This window comes from Theropithecus gelada, chromosome 16, assembly GCF_003255815.1.
Source record: "Theropithecus gelada isolate Dixy chromosome 16, Tgel_1.0, whole genome shotgun sequence".
In the NCBI taxonomy this organism is placed as follows: Eukaryota; Metazoa; Chordata; class Mammalia; order Primates; family Cercopithecidae; genus Theropithecus; species Theropithecus gelada.
Genome location: NC_037684.1, coordinates 34892540 through 34916576, shown reverse-complemented (window position 1 = coordinate 34916576; position 24037 = coordinate 34892540). Strand labels below are relative to the sequence as shown.

At 39.5% G+C, this 24037-nt stretch overlaps 1 protein-coding gene across 4 annotated transcripts in view; it reads left to right on the top strand.

The window, feature by feature from the left end:
- Window positions 1-24037, top strand: part of KANSL1 (KAT8 regulatory NSL complex subunit 1) — a 198526-nt gene that overhangs the window by 146965 nt on the left and 27524 nt on the right. For all 4 annotated transcript variants that reach the window (XM_025362219.1, XM_025362218.1, XM_025362215.1 and 1 more), the window contains 2 exons: window positions 15234-15352; window positions 16180-16375. In XM_025362219.1, coding sequence (XP_025218004.1) covers window positions 15234-15352; window positions 16180-16375 — 315 coding nt within the window. The remainder of the gene's footprint in view (window positions 1-15233; window positions 15353-16179; window positions 16376-24037) is intronic.

The following is a 24037-nucleotide window of genomic DNA, read 5'->3' as shown; positions in this document are numbered from 1 at the left end:
GCTCCAACTCTCAAGACACTACAGCCAGAGCAAGTAAGGCATTAGGGAGTATCATTGGGAATCAGGAGACCTGGGTGTGGCTCTGACACCTGAGACATAAGGTCACCTTTCTGGGCCACTCTAAAAATTACAGCCTTTTCATTAAAAGGTTAGACTAGAGGTTAAATTCACAAGAACACTGAAAATGGCCTCTATGGGTGACTCACTCTTATTCTGTAATGAGCATTAAGCTGTCATTTTCTGTTTCCTTCTGTATCCTAGCTCTGCTTTGATTCCTTCTCTTTCTTGGTTTCTCTCAATACCATAGTTAATTTTCTTTCTGAATTCCAAGAGCATTTGTTTATTTCTTTCACTTTTTTACTTTGCCTAAAAGGTTACTGGGTTTTATGAATATTCATATTTCTTGATTTAAGTCTCCATAACTTAATTAGAAATTCCAAAGTCCCACGACAGTAGTTTATTATTTTGATTATGCTTCAGATAATAAGGCTAGTATGAAGTGCTGGCTTTTTAAATGGTGAGTTAAGCAAGCTGTTCTTGTATCTGCAAATAAACCAACCTTATAGTTCTTTTATTTATTTTAATGATTGTTAGCAGGAACGCATGATGTAGTGGAAACTAAATTTTCTCTGAGGCAGATACTGGAGATGTTCAGATCTTGGAAAGATCTTTCACCTAGTTTTGAAAGCCGGCCACTGTTTCTAGAGATAAATGTGAAGACACTAGAAGATTGATAGTTCTTAACTGGAAGGTAGTTTTGAATAAATTAAAGAGCAGAATGCCAAGTTTTGCCACTATATAAGTCTATAATATAAGTTCATGGCATGCTGTTTACAGAATTTTTTTAAGTTATTAATAAAACTTTTAGCGAATGGTCTATTCAGGGTAAAAATTGTTAAGTGAGAAAGAAAACAGATAAATTGATGGTATGAGTACAAGAAACATGAAACATGAAGCATATGTGATAGGGGAGTAGGTTCTATGTAGATATTTACATATTTGTATATAGAATTTAAGGATTCCAAACTTTTTTGAGTAATTTCCCTATAGTTGTGTTTCTCTCACCTCAGCACTTCTGAAGGACAGGGCATAACAGTCCCTTATTGTGTTACTGATTCTCATTATCTTAAAAAGTCCACAGTGATTGTGAGATAGTTTATACAGATTCACTTGTAACACACACACACTCTTCAGGAGCTTGTTCCTTTCCCTGCCCTTCATTTATTCGCTTGTGTGTTAAATTGTAAGATTCCTGTGTGTGTATTAAATTGTAAGGTTCTTGAAGGTCAAGACCATCTTTCCCTTTGTGTTGGCCATACTAGTGTCTACGTTGTGCAATAGAATGCTTTTTGGATTGAGTAAAATAAATAATGAAAACAACTAAGTATACACTGTCAGTTTTTTGTCAAGGAGAGATTACCCTGTCCCTGTTTTTGTCAATTAACTACCCTTTATGAATATATCCATGCTTTCCGAAAAGCGTTCAGAAAGTGTTAGAGAAGACGGGCTGGGCGGGGCAGGGACAATACATTTCCATTGTTTATTATTAGTAGAATGGGCTGCAGAGCATATGTTTCTTAAAAGCTATTAAGTGACTTAAATTTTTAAAATGCCAAATATTTGCAAAGCCATGCAATTGCCATGCAAAGTTTTTATGTATAAGAAGGCAGTATTTAACTTTGCTTGTTTGTTCTCCAGATTTTTTTGTTTTGTTTTGTTTTAAATTTTAGGAAAGCGATTTTTCTCAGTTTTGCTTAAAATAAATAAATAAATTAGTTTACCTGGGACAGAGGACCACTGTAAATTTTCATACCCACATGTAACCAGCCTGTGTTCCATTTTATTAAATTTTTCCCCAAATGGAGGTAGGTGTATTTATTCTTTTTTTTTTTTTTTTGGTTAAGACAGGCTCTTGCTCTGTCACCCAGGCTGGAGTGCAGTGGCACACTGTAGCTCACTGCAACCTCAAACTCCTGGACTGCACCTGTTTATTACCCAGAAATATATTTGAAGACTTGTGGTTTAAAAATAATAATGTCAGAGATATTTTCTATTATGTTTAATTTTTGTATTCTCATTTCTGAAACTAAGCTGGAATTAACAAAAAAAAATCAGTATCTTTAGAATTGTCAAAATATAGTTTCAAAACATTAGACATAATTCCTCCCCTCCCCCCTCCCCCCTCCCTCCCTCCCTCCCTCCCTCCCTCCCTCCCTCCCTTCCTTCCTTCCTTCCTTCCTTCCTTCCTTCCTTCCTTCCTTCCTTCCTTCCTTCCTTCCTTCCCTCCCTCCTTCCCTCTCTTTCTCTCTCTCTCTTTCTATTTGTCTCTTTGTCTCTTTTTCTCGTTCGTTCATTTGTTCTTTCGTTCGTTCATTCGTTCTTCACCGGGTCTTACTCTGTCACCCAGGCTGGAGTGCAGTGGCGTGACCTTGGCTCACTGCAGCCTCTACCTCCCAGGTTCAAGCCATCCTCCCACCTCAGCTTCCAAAGTAGCTGGGACTACAGGCATGTGCCACCATGTCCGGCTAATATTTGTATTTTTTTGTAGAGATGGGGTTTTACCATGTTTCCCAGGCTGGTCTCAAACTCCTGAGAACAAGCAGTCTGCTGGCCTTGGCCTCCAAAAGTGCTGGGATTACAGGCGTGAACCACTGCACCAGCCTAGACATAATTCCTAAATATATAGTGATTTATTGAATAACGAGGGAATCATGATGGTGACCAAACTGTTAACAGTATTTTAATACCAAATAAAAAGGAAGAATGCAGGAATATGATTAGTCAGTAGCATACAAAAATTGTTAATGAACAATAAAGCTGTAATTTTGGACATTGTTTTCAACAAGATGCACACCAACTTTAACTTGTCAGCGTTCTAAAATAAACATCCAGTAAGACTTCTGGGCCCTAATCAATTATAGATAGTAGGTAAAACAAAGTTAAATAATTTATGGAGAGTCAGATGATTCCTAGGTGGGCTTGTTAGGTAATGTCCCAGTGCTACACTGCAAGGATACATAGTCTTTTTGCTTTATTTCCAAACAGGATGATTGTTTATTGACAGAACCAGTATGTATCTGCTTGGGTCTTGAATACAGTACAGATATTATTGAACTAAGTTGTTCTAAAGGAACCCAACCTATGAGCAAAAGAACTGGAGACTGAATGCATGGGTGAACCTTTTTTGAGTCATGGAGCAAATCAAGGAATATTTTCTGGGTTGGGGAAGTGGGTACTGTTTTTATACCACAGAGCAGTGGGTTAGAGGAAGGGAAGACCTAAGGAGGAATGCCTAGAAAAATGCCTCTTTTTTTTTTTTTTAACCTCTTCTTATTTCTGACTCAAAGGCAGTTTTAAAGGTGTAAGGCTAGCTGAGGGAGAGAAAACTTACGGGCCTCTAGCTTGGTAGCTGCCGATAAGTCATGTGTGTACAGATAAATGCTTCTGTGAAATTTAAGACTCCTTTTGAACAAAGAGGGTGTGCCTTTGGAAAGAGAGAATGTAAAAAGCAGTTGAGAGTTGTTCTCTAGTGTTCTGAAACATGCCTTTTATCTTCCCCACCTTCTCATTCTCTCTCTTCAACAAATAGAAGCCTGCTTTCCCCTGCTTAAGAAAAAGTAATGAGCAAAGAAGGACAGACTTGGAACCTGTACATGTTACTAGGTAAATTACTCAACAATTTGTTAGCAAAATTTCAGACAGAAAGTATTGCCAGGAAGAGAAGAGAGCATTCTCAGTCCATGTGCCCCAGAGCTTCTAGAATTCAATAGTCACTGCCTCATGGGCTTGTATGTTATCAGAGGATGGAGTTCAGGGCTACCAAGTAGGTAGAAATTGAAGGAGGGAGTAGTGGCAAAGAGGGAGCTATGGGACATGGGGAGGGGCATAGGCCTACAATCTATTTGAACCCCTTTCAGATCTTTGTGCTCATCCCTGAACTGCACACATTTAGGGAAGATTTTATAGGACATAGTGGAAAGCAACATTGGAAGGCTAAAAGAGCTGAGCAGAGAAGATCATCATTGCCTAATGCAGGGAAGGCAGAATTTGGAGTTTGAATTCCAGCTATACTTGGCAAAAAACAGAGGACTTTGATTGAAACCAGTAAAAGCTCACACTTAAAAGAGTTAAAGAATGTTTCCCAGGACTAAGGCTTTCACCATAGGATTAAGGAGGGAACCAAAATAGACTCCAAACACTCTTTAGGAAAAGCTAACTAAATTCAGAGTCTCTATAATGTATTGCATACATTGTATACAATAGAAAATTATTATACATATGAATAAACACGAGAATATTCTAGTCATGAGGAAAAAGGGGAAAAAATAAGATGGAAAAAGTTGAGGAACTTAATGGCTGGATTTTTGAATTTGAAAAGTCAGTTTACAAATGTATGAAACTTTAGGCCGAGCACGGTGGCTCACGCCTGTAATCCAGCACTTTGGGAGGCCGAGGTGGGTGGATCACCTGAGGGCAGAAGTTTCAGAAGTTTCCCCAGTCTGGCCAACATGGGGAAACCCAATCTCTACAAAAAATACAAAAATTATCCAGGTGTGGTGGCAGACGCCTGTAATCCCAGCTACTCAGGAGGCTGAAGCAAGAGAATCTCTTGAACTCAGGAGACAGAGATTGCAGTGAGCCGAGATCATGGCCCTGCACTGCAGCCTGGGCAACAGAGTGACACTCTGTCTCTAAATAAATAAATAAATAAATCATGAAACTTTGAGACTAATAGCCATGAGAATCACAACTTTGTAGTCAAAATCGTGAAAATCAAAAGGTGAAGACAACCTGATTCCTGAGCTGTGATGCTGTTTAAAAATTAGGAAAAAACAAACAGTGCCTAACTAACTCACACTACTTGGTGAAAGTGCTTTTTTTGTTGGCCTACAATTAGGAAAAAAATACATCCTAAAAACATTGTAGGCTGGGCACAGTGGCTCACGCCTATAATCCCAGCACTCTGGGAGGCCAAGGTGGGCGGATCGCTTGAGCCTCGGAGTTCAAGACCAGCTCAGGCAACATGACGAAACCCCATCTCTACAAAAGATACAAAAATGAGCCTGGTGTGGGGGCATGCACTTGTAGTTCTCATTACTCTGGAAGCTGAGGTGGGAGAATTGCTCTTAAGCCCAGGTAGTGGAGGTTGCACTGAGCTGAGATCACTTGAGCCTGGGCAACAGAGAACCTGCCTCAAACAAACAAAAACATTGTACTCTGTCTTGGCTAATGCAATATAGCAAGAAAAAAGCAATGAAAGGCATGGAAATTGGAAAAGATAGGGCCAAACTGCTTGTATTTGAAGATACAATACATAGAAACCCCATGGAATTGCCTAAACCTATGAGAATTATAAATTTAGTCAGGGTCTCCATATACAGGGTCAATATATAAAAGTCAATTCTGTTTTTATTTATTAGAGCAAACAATTGAAAAATGACCCGGAGAAACAGTTCCATTTGCAGTAGCATCAAGAAACATAAAATACTTAGGAATAAGTCTAACAAAAGACATTAATGACTTTATTGCTGAAACCATAAAACTCCTGAAAAAGATTACATAAGTGAATGGAGATGTATGCTATAGTTGTGCGTTAGAAGAGTCAATGTTAGACACACAGATTCAATGCAAAGCCAGTGAAAAATCCCAGCAAGATTTTTTGGTTTATGTTGTGCTGTTTTTGTTTTTTGTTTTTTTTGTTTTGTTTTTGAGACGGAATCTCACTCTGTTACCCAGGCTGGAGTGTAGTGGCGCGATCTCAGCTCACTGCAAGCTCCGCCTCCCGGGTTCACGCCATTCTCCTGCCTCAGCCTCCTGAGTAGCTGGGACTACAGGCGTCCACCACCGTGCCCGGCTAGTTTTTTGTATTTTTAGTAGAGACGGGGTTTCACCGTGGTCTCAATTTCCTGACCTTGTGATCCGCCTGCCTCGGCCTCCCAAAGTGCTGGGATTACAGGCGTGAGCCACCGTGCCCGGCCTTGTTGTGCTGTTTTTGGTAACAGTTGAACATTGATTTTCAAATGTGTATGGAAACATAAAGTACTTTCAATAGCCAAAACAATTTTTTTTTTTTTTTTTTTTTGGAGATAAAGTCTCGCCCTGTCACTCAGGCTGGAGTGCTGTGGTGTAATCTGGGCTCACTCACTGCAACCTCCACCTCCCGGGTTCAAGTGATTCTTCTGCCTCAGCCTTCCGAGTAGCTGGGATTACAAGCATGTGCCACCACACCCAGCTAGTTTTTGTATTTTTAGTAGAGATGGGGTTTCACGATGTTGGCCAGGCTGCTCTTGAACTCCTGACCTCAAGTGATCCACCTGCCTCGGCCTTCCAGAGTGCTGGGATTACAGGCGTGAGCCACTGTACCTGGCCAATAGCCAAAACAATTTTTAAAAACAAGAACCAAATTGGAGGAGTCCCACTCTCCTCCCACTACCTGATTTCCAGCCTTCTTACAAAGTTAAAATGTATGATTTGCTTTTAACAATGTTTGATAGATAATGAAAGTTAGTAAAAACTTGTTGTTATTGTTCCAGACTGCACTTTGTGTCTGAAAAACTCTGTAAGTAGAACCAGGTGTCTTATCTTTTCTTGAGTGCTTCTTGTTGGTCCAGTTAAGCATATAGTGGGAGTGCTGGAGGGAATCAGCAAAGGTGGCTTCCTAGGGAATGATGTACTTGTTTCTGAGCCTTATGGACTTGCTGAAGGATGGTGTAGGGAGTGAGTTCCAGCAGGGAGTAATGTGTAATGCAGCATAGACTTGAAAGAGCCTAGCATTATCAGGGAACTGCAGATACTTTTCTGTGATGGAGTGTTGGATGTTTCGGCCAGTTCAGAATGGATTCTATATTTATCTTGAGTACTTTATCCTGTAACTGATAGGAACCTGTAGACTGTACAGATTTACATATGAATGAAGTTTTTTTTTTAATGCTAGATATATTTTTTCTTCGTTCTTTTAAAATACGATTTTAGGCTGGGCATGGTGACCTAAAATCCCAGCACTTTGGGAGGCAGAGGCGGGCGGATCACCTGAGGCCAGAAGTTTGAGACCAGCCTGGCCCAACATGGTGAAACCCCGTCTCTACTAAAAATACAAAAATTAGCCAGGTGTGGTGGTGTGTGCCTGTAATCCCAGCTACTTGGGAGGCTGAGGCACAAGAACCACTTGAACCCAGGAGGCAGAGGTTTGCTGTGAGCCAAGATCGTGCCACTGCACTCCAGCCTGGCCAACAGAGCGAGATTGTGTCAGAAAGAAAGAGAGAGTGTGTGTGTGTTCAGATAGTAGTACAGAGTCTCTATATAATTTTCACCCAGCTTTCCCTAATGTTAACACATCTTGCCACAATAATCGTTAATTATCAGAACCACAAAATTAACATTGATTAACATTGAATTTATGCAGAGTAATAGACAATTTATTTGAATTTCTGTATTATTAGTTTTCTTATTAATGTCCTTTCTGTTGTCCAGAATCTGTCATTGCTTTTAGTTTTTGTGTCTCTAAGGGTCCTTCAGTATGTGAGAGTTCTCAGTTTTTGTCTTCTGTTACTTGGATACAAAATTTCTGGTCGGTTATTTTGTATAGCGTTCCACAAATTGGTGTTTTTTGGTGTTTTCTCATTACTAGAGGTTACGCATTGTTTTACAGGAATGCCACAGAAGACACTGTACTCTTCACTACACTACAGAGGGTTCATGATGTTGACTTGTGTTTCTAATAGTGATGATAGGTTTGTTCCCTTGGTTAAGGTGGTGCCTGACAGGTTTCTCCTCTGTAAAATCAGCGTTTTCCCCTTTGTAATAAACGACAATAGATTTATTTATTTAGAGATAGGGTCTTACTCTGTCACCCAGGCTGGAGTGCAATGTCGTGGTCACCACTCCAGCCTTCACCTCCCTGGCTCAGCTGTCCTCCCATCTCTCAGCCTCCCAAGTAACTGGGATCACAGGCATGTGCCACCATGGCAAATTTTTATGTTTTTTGTTGTGACAGGGTTTTGCCATTTTGCCCAGCTGGAATAAATGACTGCCTTATAGGGAGACACTATGTAAATATTCTGTTGCTCATTATATTTTCACCCATAATTTTATTGTTCACTGATGACTTTTTCCTACAGCAGTTATTGCTGTGTTGTTTACTGAAGGGTGATTGTTCTATTTCCTACCTGTATTAAATGGAATTCTGTTTGGAAGAGGTGTCTTCCCCCCTCATTTATTTACTCATTCATTCACTCAGTTGTTAATATCAGGATGCACCCATGGATATTAATTTTATTTAATAGATTATAACCTATTACTGTTATACAGTCGCTCCAGTTACCTCAATTTTGGGTACTGGGCGCTCTTTCAGATTGGCTCCTGTGTCCTTTTAGCATGTACTGCTTATATTTTGAAATACTTTCTGCTACTAGATGTTCCAGGTTACTCTTGTATTTTGCCTACTCCAGCTCAGGTTCCTTTTATTATAAACTAAAATCTGAGTACTAGTAGTGCTCATTGTTACTTCGTAAGTGTCACTGCTTCTAGGATGACTCAAAAGGCAAAGCAAGGAAACGTGTATCTATGCTCACACATGCATACACACACATCTATATTTCTGTATCTACTTGCCTGTATATATATATTAAAAACCATAAGTTCATACCAGTTCAACACAGCAGCCTTCCCCCCTTCCTTATTGATGCTCATTTAATCCTAGTACCCATATAGTCTCACAATTGTCATCTAATACCCCTGTGAAAAACACATTTACTGACTAGAGTACAGTATTTTTGTGCAGTATGTTAACTGTTATGCAGTCAAAATACAGTTTTTTGAAGTTACATAGGTTATTTCCTTCCACCAAATTTTTCAGTATGGTTATGTTGTTTTGTAATACAGTTAGGTTCATTTGTTACTACAATATTCCAATTCTAGCCTTCCCTGGTTCCCCCACCTCCCACTGTTAATTTTTATTTTTGTATGTGAAACATTATTGTGGTTCTAAAAGTTATACATTCTCTCTTTATATCCTTTTCTCATTCAACCTCCTGTAGGTTAGCAATTTCAGTACGTTTTGGATTATCTTTCCTGTATTTTTTTGCACCTATGAGCAGACACATGCATATATTTTTTAAAATCTCCTTCTTGGGTAAATATTTTTTTAAATACTAGATTTGAAGTTAAGGAGGGTTTTGTTTAGCAAAAGCATTGCTTCTATGGCAATTAACAAGTAACACATTATTTGTGTGTTAGTTTCTGTTTGTAAAATGATCCTGCTCCTTTACCCTTTCCTTACTCATCCTACTTTACTGAAGTGATGAGAAAAACAAGTGTACTATTAAGTGAAGAGCTAATGCTTTCTCAGAAGAAAGGCATGCTAAAAATGTAAGCTATTGCTGTTTCTTTTTACACAGTCCAAGCTACATCTTCATTCCATTGGTTTAAGCAGGAATACTCTTCCCTTCTTTGAAGTTTTGCAGTCACTAGGGACAGTGAGTGGTTCATTGGCCTGACAAGGGTTTTGGGGTAGAAGGTAAAGGGATAGATATTGACCGAGAAATATTTGACCCACGGTGTTAGAAAACACTGACAGGTTAGGTCTTTTACAGTAAATTGGACTATGGATAAATAAGTTGAACAATAAGAATTTAAGATGCATTTTTGCATTTGCTATATTTCTTTAAATTCTAGATAGGTATTTTCATGTGTTGGTAAACATGAATCTTAGGTTTAGGAACCATTGGATTTGTAACAGCATTATGCTAATTAAAACTTTAAAAAAATGGTTCAAAATTGTTCTCATGTAATTGTATAGATTTTCTTTTATCCTCAACCTGCAGAAGCAGGGAAGTGAGGCACATAGCCCCACGTATGCAGAAATTAAAGCCTCGGCAATAACTTGGTGAAAATGGAATTTTCAGAACTTTCCACTCCTTGTTTAGTACAATTTTGTGGCCATGGTGCTAGCTAATGGAAATGGCTAGTATACTATTTATAGGCCAGCAGTATTTTGGTGAATTTAAGCAAAACTATGCTCAGTATCATTGAAATGGGGGCTGGGTGGGCTTGAGACATGAAATCAGTCATACAAAGTCAAAAACTATTTTAAACCAGGAATAAAAGTTAAATTCCTGTCACCCAGTTAGCATTTTCTTCCCATTTTAATGTTTGTCGGGAAGGGAATAACTAACCAAAACTGAACTGTTGACTTTTCTAGCCAAATGAATGTGATGCATTTAAAAAAATGACATTGCAAGCAGGTGTGACATGGCATTAATTGAATAAAGTAAAAATACATACATACTTGCAGGTAGAGTTTAATTTCATTGTGTGTTTTTAAGTGTGTGACTCTCTGTTTTTACCCTTTAACCCTCTCTCTACTTTTTGGTAAAACAAATCTAGTAGACACTGGTTCTTAAACCCTAGAAAAAACCACCCCCATAAAAACTATTTAGTCTTAGCTTTTCATTCAAGGCCTCTTTGTCACACGTACTTGATCTGGCCCAGAAAGTGGAGTAATGAATCAGATGCCTGCTTTGTGTGAATAACAAATTTGAATCTCATTACTGTGTTAGTAATTTTATGCTGTACACCTGGCCGTTTCAATCGGGGTAAAACAATTCAGCAACCCTCCTTGCTACCTGTAACTGTAAGATTACGCCAAAAGATAATCCCCTAGGGCCCTACTTTGGAGAGGAGGGGATTACAGAGGCACTCTGTCTACCACTTTAGCTTTTCTACTCTTTTCTTTCTGGCTGTGGGATGCGTAAACCCTGAGTTCATCTGAACATCAAATAAAATTCAAATGGAAGTTTCAATGATAATCCCTATTTTCTAGGTAGTAGAGTCTTAAGTTCTTTCATCCTTTTTGCAGTTGCGTATTGGATAGCAGATATCTGAGTCATGCTTTAGTTTTCTAAAAACACTAATGATGTAAACCACTGCAGTAGTAATAATGAAGCTGAAATTATTATGCGGATTTAATATTTCTGAAGTGTTTGTTGATGTTTCTCTACCCTCTGTGTTTGCAGCCTTTTAGACTGCAGGATAGGAAGTGTTCATTTTGTCTCAAGGGAGAGCGCCGGCATTTAAGGAGCTAGGTGAAATTGTGTATGTTTATGTGTTTATGTTTTTCTTTTTCCAAATGGAACACTATGATTGGGATTAATATTTTAATCTCTTTGCATTGATGATGGGTTGCAGGACGTGTCCAAATGCCTGCTTTTGGATATTAGCTTGATTACAGAATTTCCCAAGATCTTAAGCAGATCCTTCCTGAATATCCAGTGCTTCCTTTTGTGTGGCTGGGAATGCAGGCCAGCCACAGTCCCTTTCTGATGTTTATGCTGTTGATCTCTGTATACTTCATGTTCTTTACAACATTTTCATGTTAATAATGTGCTGCCTGTTGACTTCAATTTTGATTTGGGAGCTGAATTATTCCAGGAAGATTCAGGTTTTTATAAGAAAATCAATAACATTCATATTAAAGCTGAATAGTATTTAAATATATACACCTGCAGGCATGAGAAACAAGACAGACTGTTATAGCAGTAGTAGTTAGCTATATGGATGGTGACATTACTGGTGATTTTAGTTTACATATTCTTCTTCAGACTTTCTATAAGAAAGATAAATGTTTTGAATTGAGATTTTGTTAGAGAGCGGAAACATTTTATCTTGACAAGTGTCCTTGCAGTTAAATCTCATAATCCCTACGAGAAAACTTAATCAAATGGAGAGTCAGTCAACCCATTTCTTAAACGTAGTGCCTTCTAGAACACGTGGGTATATAAATCAAATCACTGCCATAATTTAATGCTGAAAGCTATATTTTAAGTGAATATAAAATTAACAGAAGTAAGGATTGGTATTTCAGCAAAAAACTCTTGAGTTTTTTTTTTTTAAACAACATTTTTCTATTGAAAGGAAACTTTTTCACCTAAACCAGAACTTCTGAAATCTAGAAAACCTATAACATGCCTGAAGTGATACATCTGTTAGTTAATGCCAACCTGAATTTTAAATTCTTTTGATTTTTCTTGTTCTTTGTCATACCATATTTGTTTAGTCTTTTTGAGGTTTCCCCTGTGTAGTAAAATCCTTACTAGCATTCAAGGGGGTATTTGGTTTTATGGGGGTTTCTTTTTAATATAAAAATATTACCGGCCGGGCGCGGTGGCTCAAGCCTGTAATCCCAGCACTTTGGGAGGCCGAGGCGGGTGGATCACGAGGTCAGGAGATCGAGACCATCCTGGCTAACATGGTGAAACCCCGTCTCTACTAAAAATACAAAAAACTAGCCGGGTGTGGTGGCGGGTGCCTGTAGTCCCAGCTACTCGGAGGCTGAGGCAGGAGAATGGCGTGAACCTGGGAGGCGGAGCTTGCAGTGAGCCGAGATCGCGCCACTGCACTCCAGCCTGGGTGACACAGCGCGAGACTCCGTCTCAAAAAAAAAAAAAAAAAAAAAAAAAAATATTACCTAAAATGTAAAGAAAATTTCAGAATAGTTTTACAAGTGTAACACTCTTTGTCTTGTTATCTATGTATGTATATTTTTAGTCACTACAACTGTATTAAACTATTATTTTTGTCTCTTGAAATCTCTTCTTGCATAAGAGAAGAAATATCCTTTATGGTTCTTTTTAATATTTTGATTTGGTGTACCACAACTGATAACTATAGTTAAAATGCTTATAACTATTGAGTGTATTTAGATTATTGATAAATATAATTGCAGTGACCACCTTTGTGAATAAGATTTTTGGGGGTGTGTTTGTTGAGTTACTCCTTTAGGGTAGATTTTTAAAAATTGGTTAGAATATTTTGTCAGAAGATAAGAATATCCTTATAGGTCTTGCTACTTAATACCGTGTTGCTTTCCAAGGGAAATCTGTGTAGAGCTTAAGGCAATGTGTCTATGCCAGATTTACTATAATTTTGATAGTATTGACAGTTGTTCAAGATGTTTGTGATACCTTAGTAGATGTACAGGATATCCAACAAAAAAGACAGCCTTTTCTCAGTGTTCACTCATTGTAGCATACTTCTGTGACTTAATCTGTGTATATAGTTTCATCTGTATTTTAGGATAATTTGTATTAAAACTTTACCTCCCCAATCTGCTTTTTTGTGTGTGTTTTGTTTTGTTTTGGAGACAGAGTCTCTCTGTCTCCCAGGCTGCAGTGCAGTGGTGCGATTTTGACTCACTGCAACCTCCACCTCCTGGGTTCAAGTGATTCTCATGCCTCAGCCTCCCGGAGGAGCCAGGATTATAGACATGTGCCACCATGCCCAGCTAATTTTGTATTTTGAGTAGAGACAGGATTTTACGATGTTGGCCAGGTTGGTCTCAAACTCTTGACCTCAGGTGATCTGTCTGCTTCAGCCTCCCAAAGTGCTGGGATTACAGGCATGAGCCACCACACCCAGCCTCAATCTGTTCTTTTTTGATGCTTGTCTAGGACTACTTTCAGGTTCAGTCCTTTGGTGTTTTCTCCTTGGGGGTATAAAGACAAAAAAAAAAAAAATCAGCAGTATTGAAAAATAGAATTTCAGCCTCAAAATATTTACCTTGAAAGCATTTATAGGAAGCATTTATAGGAATATTTACCTTGAAAGCTTTTATAGGAAAGAGAACTTCAGCATGCCCCAGAGTCAGTTCAAGTGTAAGGAGACAGGTTAGGTGTGGTGGACACCTGTAATCCCAGCATTTTGGGAGGCCAAGGAGGGCGGATCACTTGAGGTGAGAAGTTCAAGACCAGCCTGGCCAACATGGCAAAACCCCGTGTCTACTAAAAATACAAAAATTACATGGGCATGGTAGCGTGTGCCTGTAATCCCAGCTACTCAGGGAGGCCAAAGCAGGAGAATCGCTTGAACCAGGGAGGCGGAGGCTACGGTGAGCTGATATCATGCCACTGCACTGCAGCTTGGGTGGGAGAGCAAGACTTCATCTCAAAAAAATAAAGTAAGGAGTCAAAGACCCACAGCCTTTCTGGGATATTTCAACAATTGCTAGAACTGAGGGATAGCTGCATCTGTTGCTTTATTGCATATACCTCAGAGGTGCCATATGACTGGCATTCAAACTATTCCTATCCCTTTGGAGCCTAGTAAATATATAATTTGTTTTGAATACTGCAAATCAAACTTTTTATATTCTTTCTCATCTGTTGTTTCATTTTATATTCTAAACATATATTTGAATACTCTGAAGACAGTAGTATCTGATACCATCAGATAATTAAATTCATTGAGATTTTATTAACTTTGTTTTATGTCAGGGAAAAATATGTGTGTGTGTGTTTATTTGTTTGTTTATTCATTCATTCATTGAGACAGGGTCTCACTCTGTCACCCAGGCTGGAGTACAGTGGCATGATCATGGCTCACAGCAGCCTCTGCCTCCTGGCTCAGGTGATCCTCTTCCCACCTCAGCCTCCTGAGTAGCTGGGACTATATGCACGCACCACCATGCCCGGCTAATTTTTTATTTTTTTGTAGAGTTGGGGTTTTGTCATGTTGCCCAGACTGGTCTTAAACTCCTGGACTCAAGAGATCCTCCTACCTTGGCCTCTCAAAATGCCAGGATTACAGTCATGAACCACCATCCCCGGTCTGTGTGTGTATTTTTAAACAAAGCATGGTTTTTAGAAAACAAGCTTCTAGTATACTTTGTTAGAGTTAAGCAGATACTGACTACATTTAAATTTCCTCTTAGTCATCTTGATACTGATGTTAGTATATCCTTCTTGATCATTAGTTGAAGGCTTATGTTACTATGTAATTGTTTTGCTAAGCTTCCGTTCCATAGAATTGTTGAGGTCATTTTCCTGTCAATAGGTACTTACTTTTAGTCTGTACATTTGGATTCTTCATCCCTTTTTCCCCCAAAGCAAAGCTAATGTCATATTCTCCTTCTCTCTCTCTCTCTCTCTCTCTCTCTCGTCTTTCTCTGTCTCTCTCTCGTCTCTCTCTGTCTCTCACTGTGTTGCCCAGGCTGGTCTCAAAACTCCTGGTCTCAAGCGATCCTCCTGCCTTGGCCTCCCAAAGTGCTGCAATTATAGTTGTGAGCCACCATACCTGGCCACTGATTCTCTTCTTTTCTTTTTCCTCAGTCATTCAAGTTTTGGTTTTCAAATTGGTCATCAGAAGTTTTAGGTGCTTTGTGCAAATGAAGTGGTGGTGCTTTTCAAGCAGGGGTGCTGTTGGGTTCATGTTAATTTTTTTTTTTCCTTTTTCTTATTCAGATTGAGTCTTTTTCTCAGCCATTGGAAAACCATGGTCCCCCTATTATTGGTCATGTTTCAGAGTCACTGTCTACCAAATCATGTGGAGCACTCAGACCTGTCAATGGAGTTATTAACACGTAAGTTTTAGCTCTTCTACTTCCTACTCTTAGACTTGTAAAGGTGTTTTGGAGCTCTTAGTTTTCTTTAGCTAGCCAGGACTGACCCTGGTTTAAAGAAGCGGAAGCCTTATCACTTAGTAACATTTTTAATCTTCACTGTATAATGAAGCAATGTGTTTTAATTAATTGTGTATTTTCCTTTTACCTACTAAAATGGAGTGGGCATGGAGTAAAATAAAAGACACTACAGTTATTGTGAATTATTATTGTTTTAATCTTACAGGAATTCCTCGGAAGTGTTTATATTAACCTCCTCTGCTCTAGGACAGATTAGATCTCCAAAGGCTATATTTGTAAATCTATATTTATTAAGATTCAAGGGAGAAAAAACAAATATTCAGGGAGATCCTATACAAGTGAATGATGTGTACAACACCCCTAAAATTCAAGATTCATAGAACTGATCCTAAGGAAGCCCATTAACATTTGCAAAATTCATCATTTTCTAACCAGTTGTAGTTCTCTAGACTTTATTTACTCATGTGTTTGTTGTAGAGGAGAACTCAATCACTAGAACTTGAGTTTATTTACTGACTTTTTTTGCCTTTCATACATGATGTAGTTAATGTGCACCAAGAGCCTTAAACATAAGCGCACACAGGTAGATTAGCAGACATCAGGAGGAGACCTGCTTCTGCTCTAGAATGCTTCTTTGTGTCTGAACATTAGCAAATAGAGGTTGAACCAGTATAAGAGGCTTTGTTTGTGTTTTCTTGTTGTTGTTGTTGTTTATTTATTTTGTTTATTTGTGTGTTCTGAGAATACTCTTCCTTCCCCTTGTATAGTCTTCAGCCTGTCTTGGCAGACCACATTCCAGGTGACAGCTCTGATGCTGAGGAACAATTACATAAAAAGCAACGACTGAATCTAGTCTCTTCATCATCTGATGGCACCTGTGTGGCAGCCCGGACACGTCCTGTACTGAGCTGTAAGAAACGGAGGCTTGTTCGACCCAACAGCATTGTTCCTCTTTCCAAGAAGGTCGGTACAGATGAGAGAGTTGGTCATTGTCAAGCAGTGAGCCAGATGCTCAGATAGAGAGTTAGTCTCTTGCCAACTTTGGTGTTTTCTAAACTTGACTAACCACGAAGGTCTTCTGGGGAGCTTTATAAAATGCTGGGTTTCTGGGCCCTGTTTGCTCTGGAGTTGGGTGTTGGAATCTTGTTTTCAGAAAACACAAAGCTCCTAGGTGACTCTGCAGCTAGTTTTGAAAACCACTGTCTTGAGCTTTTTAATAGAAGTGGGAGAGATTGAAAGTTTAAGAACTGCCATTAACACTTTGAAGGAGAATAGTGTGCCCTCTCACCTTCATTGTTACCACTGAAAATGGCAGTATAGAATCCTTTGACCTAAAAAAGAATCTTGGCCATGTGCAGCGGCTCATGCCTGTGATCCCAGCACTTTGGGAGGATCACTTGAGCCTAGGAATTGAATACCAGCCTGGGCAATATAGTGAGACCTTCATCTCTACAAAATATTTAAAAATTAAGCATGGTGGTGCACATCTGTAGTCCCAGCTACTCACGAGGCTGAGGCAGAAGGATTGCTTGAACCCATAAGGTTGAGGCTGCTTTGAACTGTATTTGTGCCACTGTACTTAAGCTTGGGTGACAGAGTGAGACCCTGCTTCAGAAAAAAAAAGGAATCTTCACTAAAGTTTTTAAATTGATGTTACTAAAAAAAAGTTTGTCTTCACAAAGGAAATGGAGATTAATTCACAACTGCAGGGAATTTTAGATTGCTGACTCTTCAAATAGCAGTTGACTTTATTCCACAACTAATGAAATAATAATACTCAGTAAAATGGTACTGTGCAGGAATTAAGAGCATTATCTTTGAAGATGATAAACTTGGGTTTGAATCATGGTACTACCACTTAGTAGTTTGGTAATTTGGTGCATGTTAACCACCCCGATTTCCACTCCTCTCCAAAGCCTCAGAGATCTCATAGGGTTGTTTGAGGATTAAGTGAAATGTATGTAACATGCTTATTGGAATGTCTGGTTGGTAAGTTCCTAGTACAAAGTGGCTGTTACTGTTACCATTTTTGTTGTTCATTCATTCTTTCAACAAATATTTATTGGCTTCCTGCAACGAGCTAAATCTGTCTAGTCACTGGGTATACAACACTAAACAAAACAGGCAAAACTGCTTACCCTGTGAAATGTTCTCGTTGTTAAGAGAAAGAAAATACATTAACTCTGCAGTGTGTCCTATAGCATTAAATCTTGGAGAGAGGCTAGGCACAATGGCTCCTACCTGTAATCCTGGCACTTTGGAAGGCCGAGGAAGGAGGATCACTTGAGTTCAGGAGTTTGAGACCAGTCTGGGCAACATAATGAGACCCCATGTCTAAAAAAACAGAAAGCCAGCTGTGGTAGCGAGTGCCTGTAGTCCACCTGCTCAGGAGGCTGAGGCGGGAGGATCATTTGAGCCCACCAGGTTGACACTGCAGTGAGCCATGGTCGCGCCACTGCACTCTAGCCTGGATGATAAAGTGAGACTCCATCTGAAAAAAAAAAAATCCTGGAGAGAGAAATGCAGTAGAGGGGGATAGAGAGTGCTGGAGAGCTCAGATAGAGAAGAAGTATACAGATTAGTCCTTTGAGGTATTCCAGAGCTTAGGTATTCCTCCTCATTCCTATGAAAGATGAAGAAAGGATTGGGAAGGGAGTGACCAATAAAGTAGAAGAAAAACCAAGAGAGTGTGGCATGAAGAGAGTGTGGTATGTGAAAGGCAAGTGGAGAAAGCGTTTCGGAGAAGGAGGAGGAGGGATTGGATTGTGTGTGACAGTTGCTACAGATGGGATCGGTAAGATGAAGACTGAGAATTGAGACCATTGAATTTAGTGGGGCGGGGTTGTTGCAGACATTGGTGAGTAGTTTTGGTAGAGGGAGAAGGGTGAATGAAAGCTTGGTTGGAGTGGATTCAGGAGAGAAAGCCACAGAAGGAATTGAGGGAACGATTGTAGATAACACTTTCAAAGAACGTTGCTGTAAAGGAGAACAGAGAATGGGAATTTTTCTTAAGGGAGCCACTAGCAACGTATTTGCTAATGACAAGGGAGATGAGAGAATTGCTGAACAATTAGTATTTGCGTGGTGAATTTTCCGTACTTTCCTTGTTTGGTTCTTGTATGCAGTTGTACTGTGTAATTTTGCCATGTTCTCCTTAAAGGAAAGAATTGTTAGAATTGACTGTCAGGCGATACCATTTCTTCCTGTCTATTCCTTGGACTCTACTTGAAATATCAAAATGGCAGAAATAGAAAAGAGTAAAGGATTTGGCAGGGTTTTCATGTTGGCATTTCAGTCTCAGTTTTTTTTTTTTTTAAACTAATAGTCGTATATGTCTAAATGATTTTCAGAGGAATCGATAACAGGAATGTCAGAAAACATATTACTGTCAAGTGTAGGAAAGTAGCTTTTTGTCAATTCCTTGATGAATTTAACACAGAATGCTTTTACATTAAAAAAAAACAACAACAACAAAAAACAAAACACCACATGAAAATAAAGCACCCTTCCTCTGTTTTGGCAGTTTACCAGCCACTGTGGCATGACATCTAGGAGTCGTATAAAAATTTTCTGAAGTATGTGGTGCCCTCCTGGATTTCGTTTTTTAATATGTGAAGTAGCAAACCTTCTTTTGATCGATGCCTAAGAACAAATGTAGCTTTGAATGTACTTATAAAAGGTAGCTTAGGCAAGGGATAGGCATAAAACTAAATATCCTTTTGTTCCAATGCCAGTTTCTAAAACAGAATCATCCTGACACAAAATTAAGCTGCATGAAAAATAAGACAGAGAAATTAGTTTACTTTGGGAAATAGACCATGTACTAGATCTAGCAGAAAGCTGGAGTTCTGCCAGAGTTGGAGACACACACCATTCCTTCTGACTAGGTTGCTTTCTGTGTCTCACATGGCTCCTTGCTCACGACATGACCTCAGTGGTATTTGCTGATGAGCAACCATCTTGCCTTCTGTCACCTTGAATTGCTCGGTTTTCCAGGCAGATTTATTCAAGAGCATTTTTGAGTGCCCACCGTATTATTCAGGGCAGCCAGGTTGCGTTAGTAAGCAAAACAAAGCCCTTACCTTCATGGAGCTTACTTTCTAATGACAGAGTAAAGAAGTTAACATGTAAATTATGTTCTAATACTGTTACATGACAGTTCACATTTATTGTGAGTACAGAACACACAAAACAAGTGATTAATATTTTTTCTTTACCTACATCTTAAATGATCTCTACTGCATTCCAGAACCAAATATAAAACACACTTGAGGGAACTCATTCAGTTTTTTTTGTTTTTTCTTTGAGGTGGAGTCTTGCTCTGTTGCTTAGGCCGGAGTGCAATGGCGCGATCTCGTCTCACTGCAACCTCCTTCTCCCGGGTTCAAGCGATTCTCCTGCCTCATTCTCCCTAGTAGCTGGGGTTACAGGCATACACCACCATGCCCAGCTATATTTTGCATTTTTAGTAGAGACGAGGTTTCACCATGTTGGCCAGGCTGGTCTCGAACTCCTGACCTCAAGTGATCCACCTGCCTCGGCCTCCCAAAGTGCTGGGATTATAGGCATGAGCCACTGCACCCGGCCCAGTTACTGTGTTTTGTGTGTGTGTGTTTTGGTGGAGTCTCCCTGTTGCTCAGGCTAGAGTGCAGTGGCGCGATCTTGGCTCACTGCAACCTCCACCTCCCAGGTTCAAGCAATTCTCCTGCCTCAGCCTCCTGAGTAGCTGAGATTACAGACAGGCATGCACCACCACACTTAGCTAATTGTTGTATTTTTAGTAGCAACAGGGTTTCACCACGTTGGCCAGGCTGGTCTCAAACTCCTGACCTCAGGGGATTTCGCCCGCCTCGGCCTCCCAAAGTGCTGGGATTACAGGCGTGAGCCACTGCACCCAGCCCAATTACTATGTTTTTAAAGGGCTGTCAGCTTAGTTGAATTGTGGCTGGAATATATCTTAAAATTGAGATGCACATTTACTGCAGTAACTCTTTTGCCCTTAAAAAGGTTGGCCAGGCGCGGTGGCTCATGCCTGTAATCCCAGCACTTTGGGAGGCCAAGGTGGGCGGATCGCGAGGTCAGAAGATTGAGACCACCCTGGCCAACATGATGAAACCCCATCTCTACTAAAAATACAAAAATTAGCTGGGCATGGTGGCACGTGCCTGTAATCCCAGCTACTCGAGAGGCTGAGGCTTGAACCAAGAAGTTGGAGGTTGCAGTGAGCTGAGATCTTGCCACAGCATTCCAGCCTGGTGACAGAGCAAGACTCCCTCTTTTTTTTTTTAAAAAAAAAAAAAGAGGGGGGAGCTGCTATGTTGTATCACTTGTACTTCTTAAAATCAATGACTAAAACAAAGAGTTCAGTAAGTTAAACTTGTTGGGAATAAACAGAAATGAGATCTATCAGTAAATAATAGGAAGCCTTGAATTCCCAAACTGTTGATTTGGGTTTCAGTCTGTAAGTTTTAATGTTTTGAACGGAGAAGTGTCATAAGCTATTTTAGGGGAGGTAAATCTGTAACTTTTTTTTTTTTTTTTTTTTTAAGTCGGAGTCTTGCTGTGTCACTCAGCCTGGAGTGCGATGGCACGATCTCAGCTCACCGCAGCCTCCGCCTCCTGGGTTCAAGGAATTTTCCTGCCTCAGCCTCCTGAGTAGCTGGGATTACAGGCATCCACCACCACGCCTGGCTAATACTTGTATTTTTAGTAGAGACAAGGTTTCACCATGTCGAACTCCTGACTTCAGCTGATCTGCCCACCTTGGCCTCCCAAAGTGCTGGGATTACAGGCATGAGCCACCACGCCCGGCCAATCAGTAACTATTATGTTTGGGATGGATTGGCACAAGAGACTGGAGGTGGAAAGACAGACTAACAGTAGTAATGCTGGAGGATATAATAGTGTAAGGCCTCTACAACTCTGAAGGTGGAATATTTTAAATGTAATCTAAGGAATAATCACTAGGGTATGTCAAGTGAATATCAGAGTAAGGCTCATCGAGAACATGGAGTACTTCCTAAATCATGATTTTATTATAAAATGATGGAATTACTAGTTGTAATTACTGAATCGCTTATATTGCTATTTACTGGGGGTCTAGTATGGTAGACGTTAGTAATTAAGTGAATGAAGAAGCACTCCAGTAGAAAGTGCTTATAATATATGCCATTATGTTCTTTTCCTGGCCCAGTGCCTAAGTGAAGTAGGTGTTTATAACTTAACCTAAGCATACTAAGATTTCAGATCAATAAAGTTATTAAAATAGGTACCAGCCAATTTTAAAATAGGGTTGCTTTTTATTTGTTAAGTGAAATTATGTTTATAATTAAACCATAAGACAAATAGTATTGTTTTTAAAAAAGGAAAGGAATGTAGTTTTATTAATAATTTACTGTATTCTCATTCTCAATTTACTGTGGACCATTAGACACCTGTGTATAGTCTGGCAGTGGAAACCATCAGTGTTTGGAAATGAATGGTTGAAAAGGCTGGGTTTTTTTGTACTAATAACCAGTAGAATAAATAATGGCTACATGTATTACTGACATACCCTTGAAATTTTTTTATTGCCCTCAATAGCATTTCTTTTCAATTTTTTAAAAAGTAGCATTTCCTAACAAATTGGCAATGTTATGGCATCATTTTAGAATTTTGTAGTCCGTGTTATCTTAGGGAGATTGCTGTGAGCTAAATTTTAAAGCTGGCTTCCGTAGAATTCCGAGTAATCCTCCTCTTCTTCCCATTGTATCACACTTGAAGAGTGGCATTTTTGTACAGGGCATTCTCTTATGGCTATGACCAGGTTTTCTGTAGACATCAGGGTAGATAAAGGTGTTAATATATAATTCTAGGCTTCCTAATTTTGATTCCACCTATTTAAATCCAGTTTCATGACACCATGGTTGAGGACTAATGAACTAGAGTTAGTATGAGTCAGTATTAAAAGTTAATAATTTGGTAAGTTCTTCCTTGACAGAGTGCGATAGACCTTGGAGGCCCAACTTTTTAATACTAGTTAGACATTTGGAAGGGAGCAAGCATGCCATGTAGAAAATTGTAGTACCTTAGGACATAAAGCTACTAAAAGAATACTCAAATCACTCTGTGCTTAGAATAGTTACCTCTTAACAGTTATGAGGATGTTTTATATATATATTATAAGACACATACAAAATAAATTTTGAAAGACTGAGATAAAATAGAAGCTTACATGTTTTGTTTCTTCACTCTGATGGATCTTCAAGAGCCAGTTGTGGGATACGCTTGATTTTGATAGAGTTGCCAGACCTATGAAAATCTTTCCAAATGTTAACAGTGGATGAGTTAAATAACAAATATCAAATGCAAAGCAAAATCAAATAATTATAACTTGTCCTTGAGCCAAAAGGATTTTTTTAGTGTTTTGGACAAATATGCTATGATTAACAGAAAATGGTGAATATTTTACTTTGGTATTAATTCCTTCATAAGTATTAAATTGAGTATTTCTTGGGAGTCCCTTCAAAGAGAATTGATAGCATTACAGTATTAATTAAGGGAACACAGGAATTTCTTCATGTATCAAGTCTTTTATCTATTTTATTATTTTATTGAGATGGAGGTCTCACTGTTGCACAGGCTGATTTTTTGTGTTTTGCTGTTGTTTGTTTTTTGTTCCCGCCCCCCCCCCCCCCCCCCGCCCCACCCACATGGAGTGTCCCCCCGGCACCAGGCTGGGGGGGAGGGGGCCCAATCTTTAATCTAAAAAAAAAAAAAAAAAAAAAAAAAAAATTAACCAGCTGTGTTGGCAGCTACACAGGTGGTGAGGCAGGAGAATGGTTTGAATCTGGGAGGTGGAGGTTGCACTGAGCCAAGATCAAGTTACTGCATCCAGTCTGGGTGACAGAACTAGACTCTGTCTCAAAACAATAACTTTTTTTTTTTTTTTTTTTCCTGTTTCTCTCTTAGTTCCAGCTGAGAACAAGTGTTGATCAGTTTCCTTCTCTCTCTCTCTCTCTCTCTCTCTCTCTCTCTTTCTCTCTCTCTCTCTCTCTCTTTTTGAGTCGGAGCCTCGCCTTGCTTTGTCACCCAGTCTGCAGTGCAGTGGCATGACCTCGGCTCACTGCGACGTCTGCTTCCTGGGCTCATATGATTCTCCTTCCTGCCTCAGCTTCCCAAGTAGCTGGGACTACAGGCACATGCTTCCATGCCCAGCTAATTATTGTAGTTTTGGTAGAGGCGGGGTTTCACCATGTTGGCCAGGCTGGTTTCGAACTCCTGACCTTAGGTGATCTGCCCGCCTTGGCCTCCCAAAGTGCTGTGATTACAGGCATCAGCCACCAAGCCCAGCCTCCTTTCCTCTTCTTAGCATTTCCTGAAATCTAATTCTAGTCTCCTCAACAACAAGACTGCCAGAAGCTCTCTGTCCTTTTCAGAGACTTTCCGCTTAGCTTCGTAGCCTCCTACCATTCACAGCTTCAGCGTTTTCTTTGGGAGAGTGGGTACTTGTCATGCTTAGTTCCCTGTCCTCTCTTTTTATTGATAATTTGACATTTCAAGTCTCTAGTATTATCCATTCAGCCCTGTAAGACCACCAAAAGCTCTGCTCGTTTTTTTTTTTCTTTTTTCTTTTTTTTTCAAGAT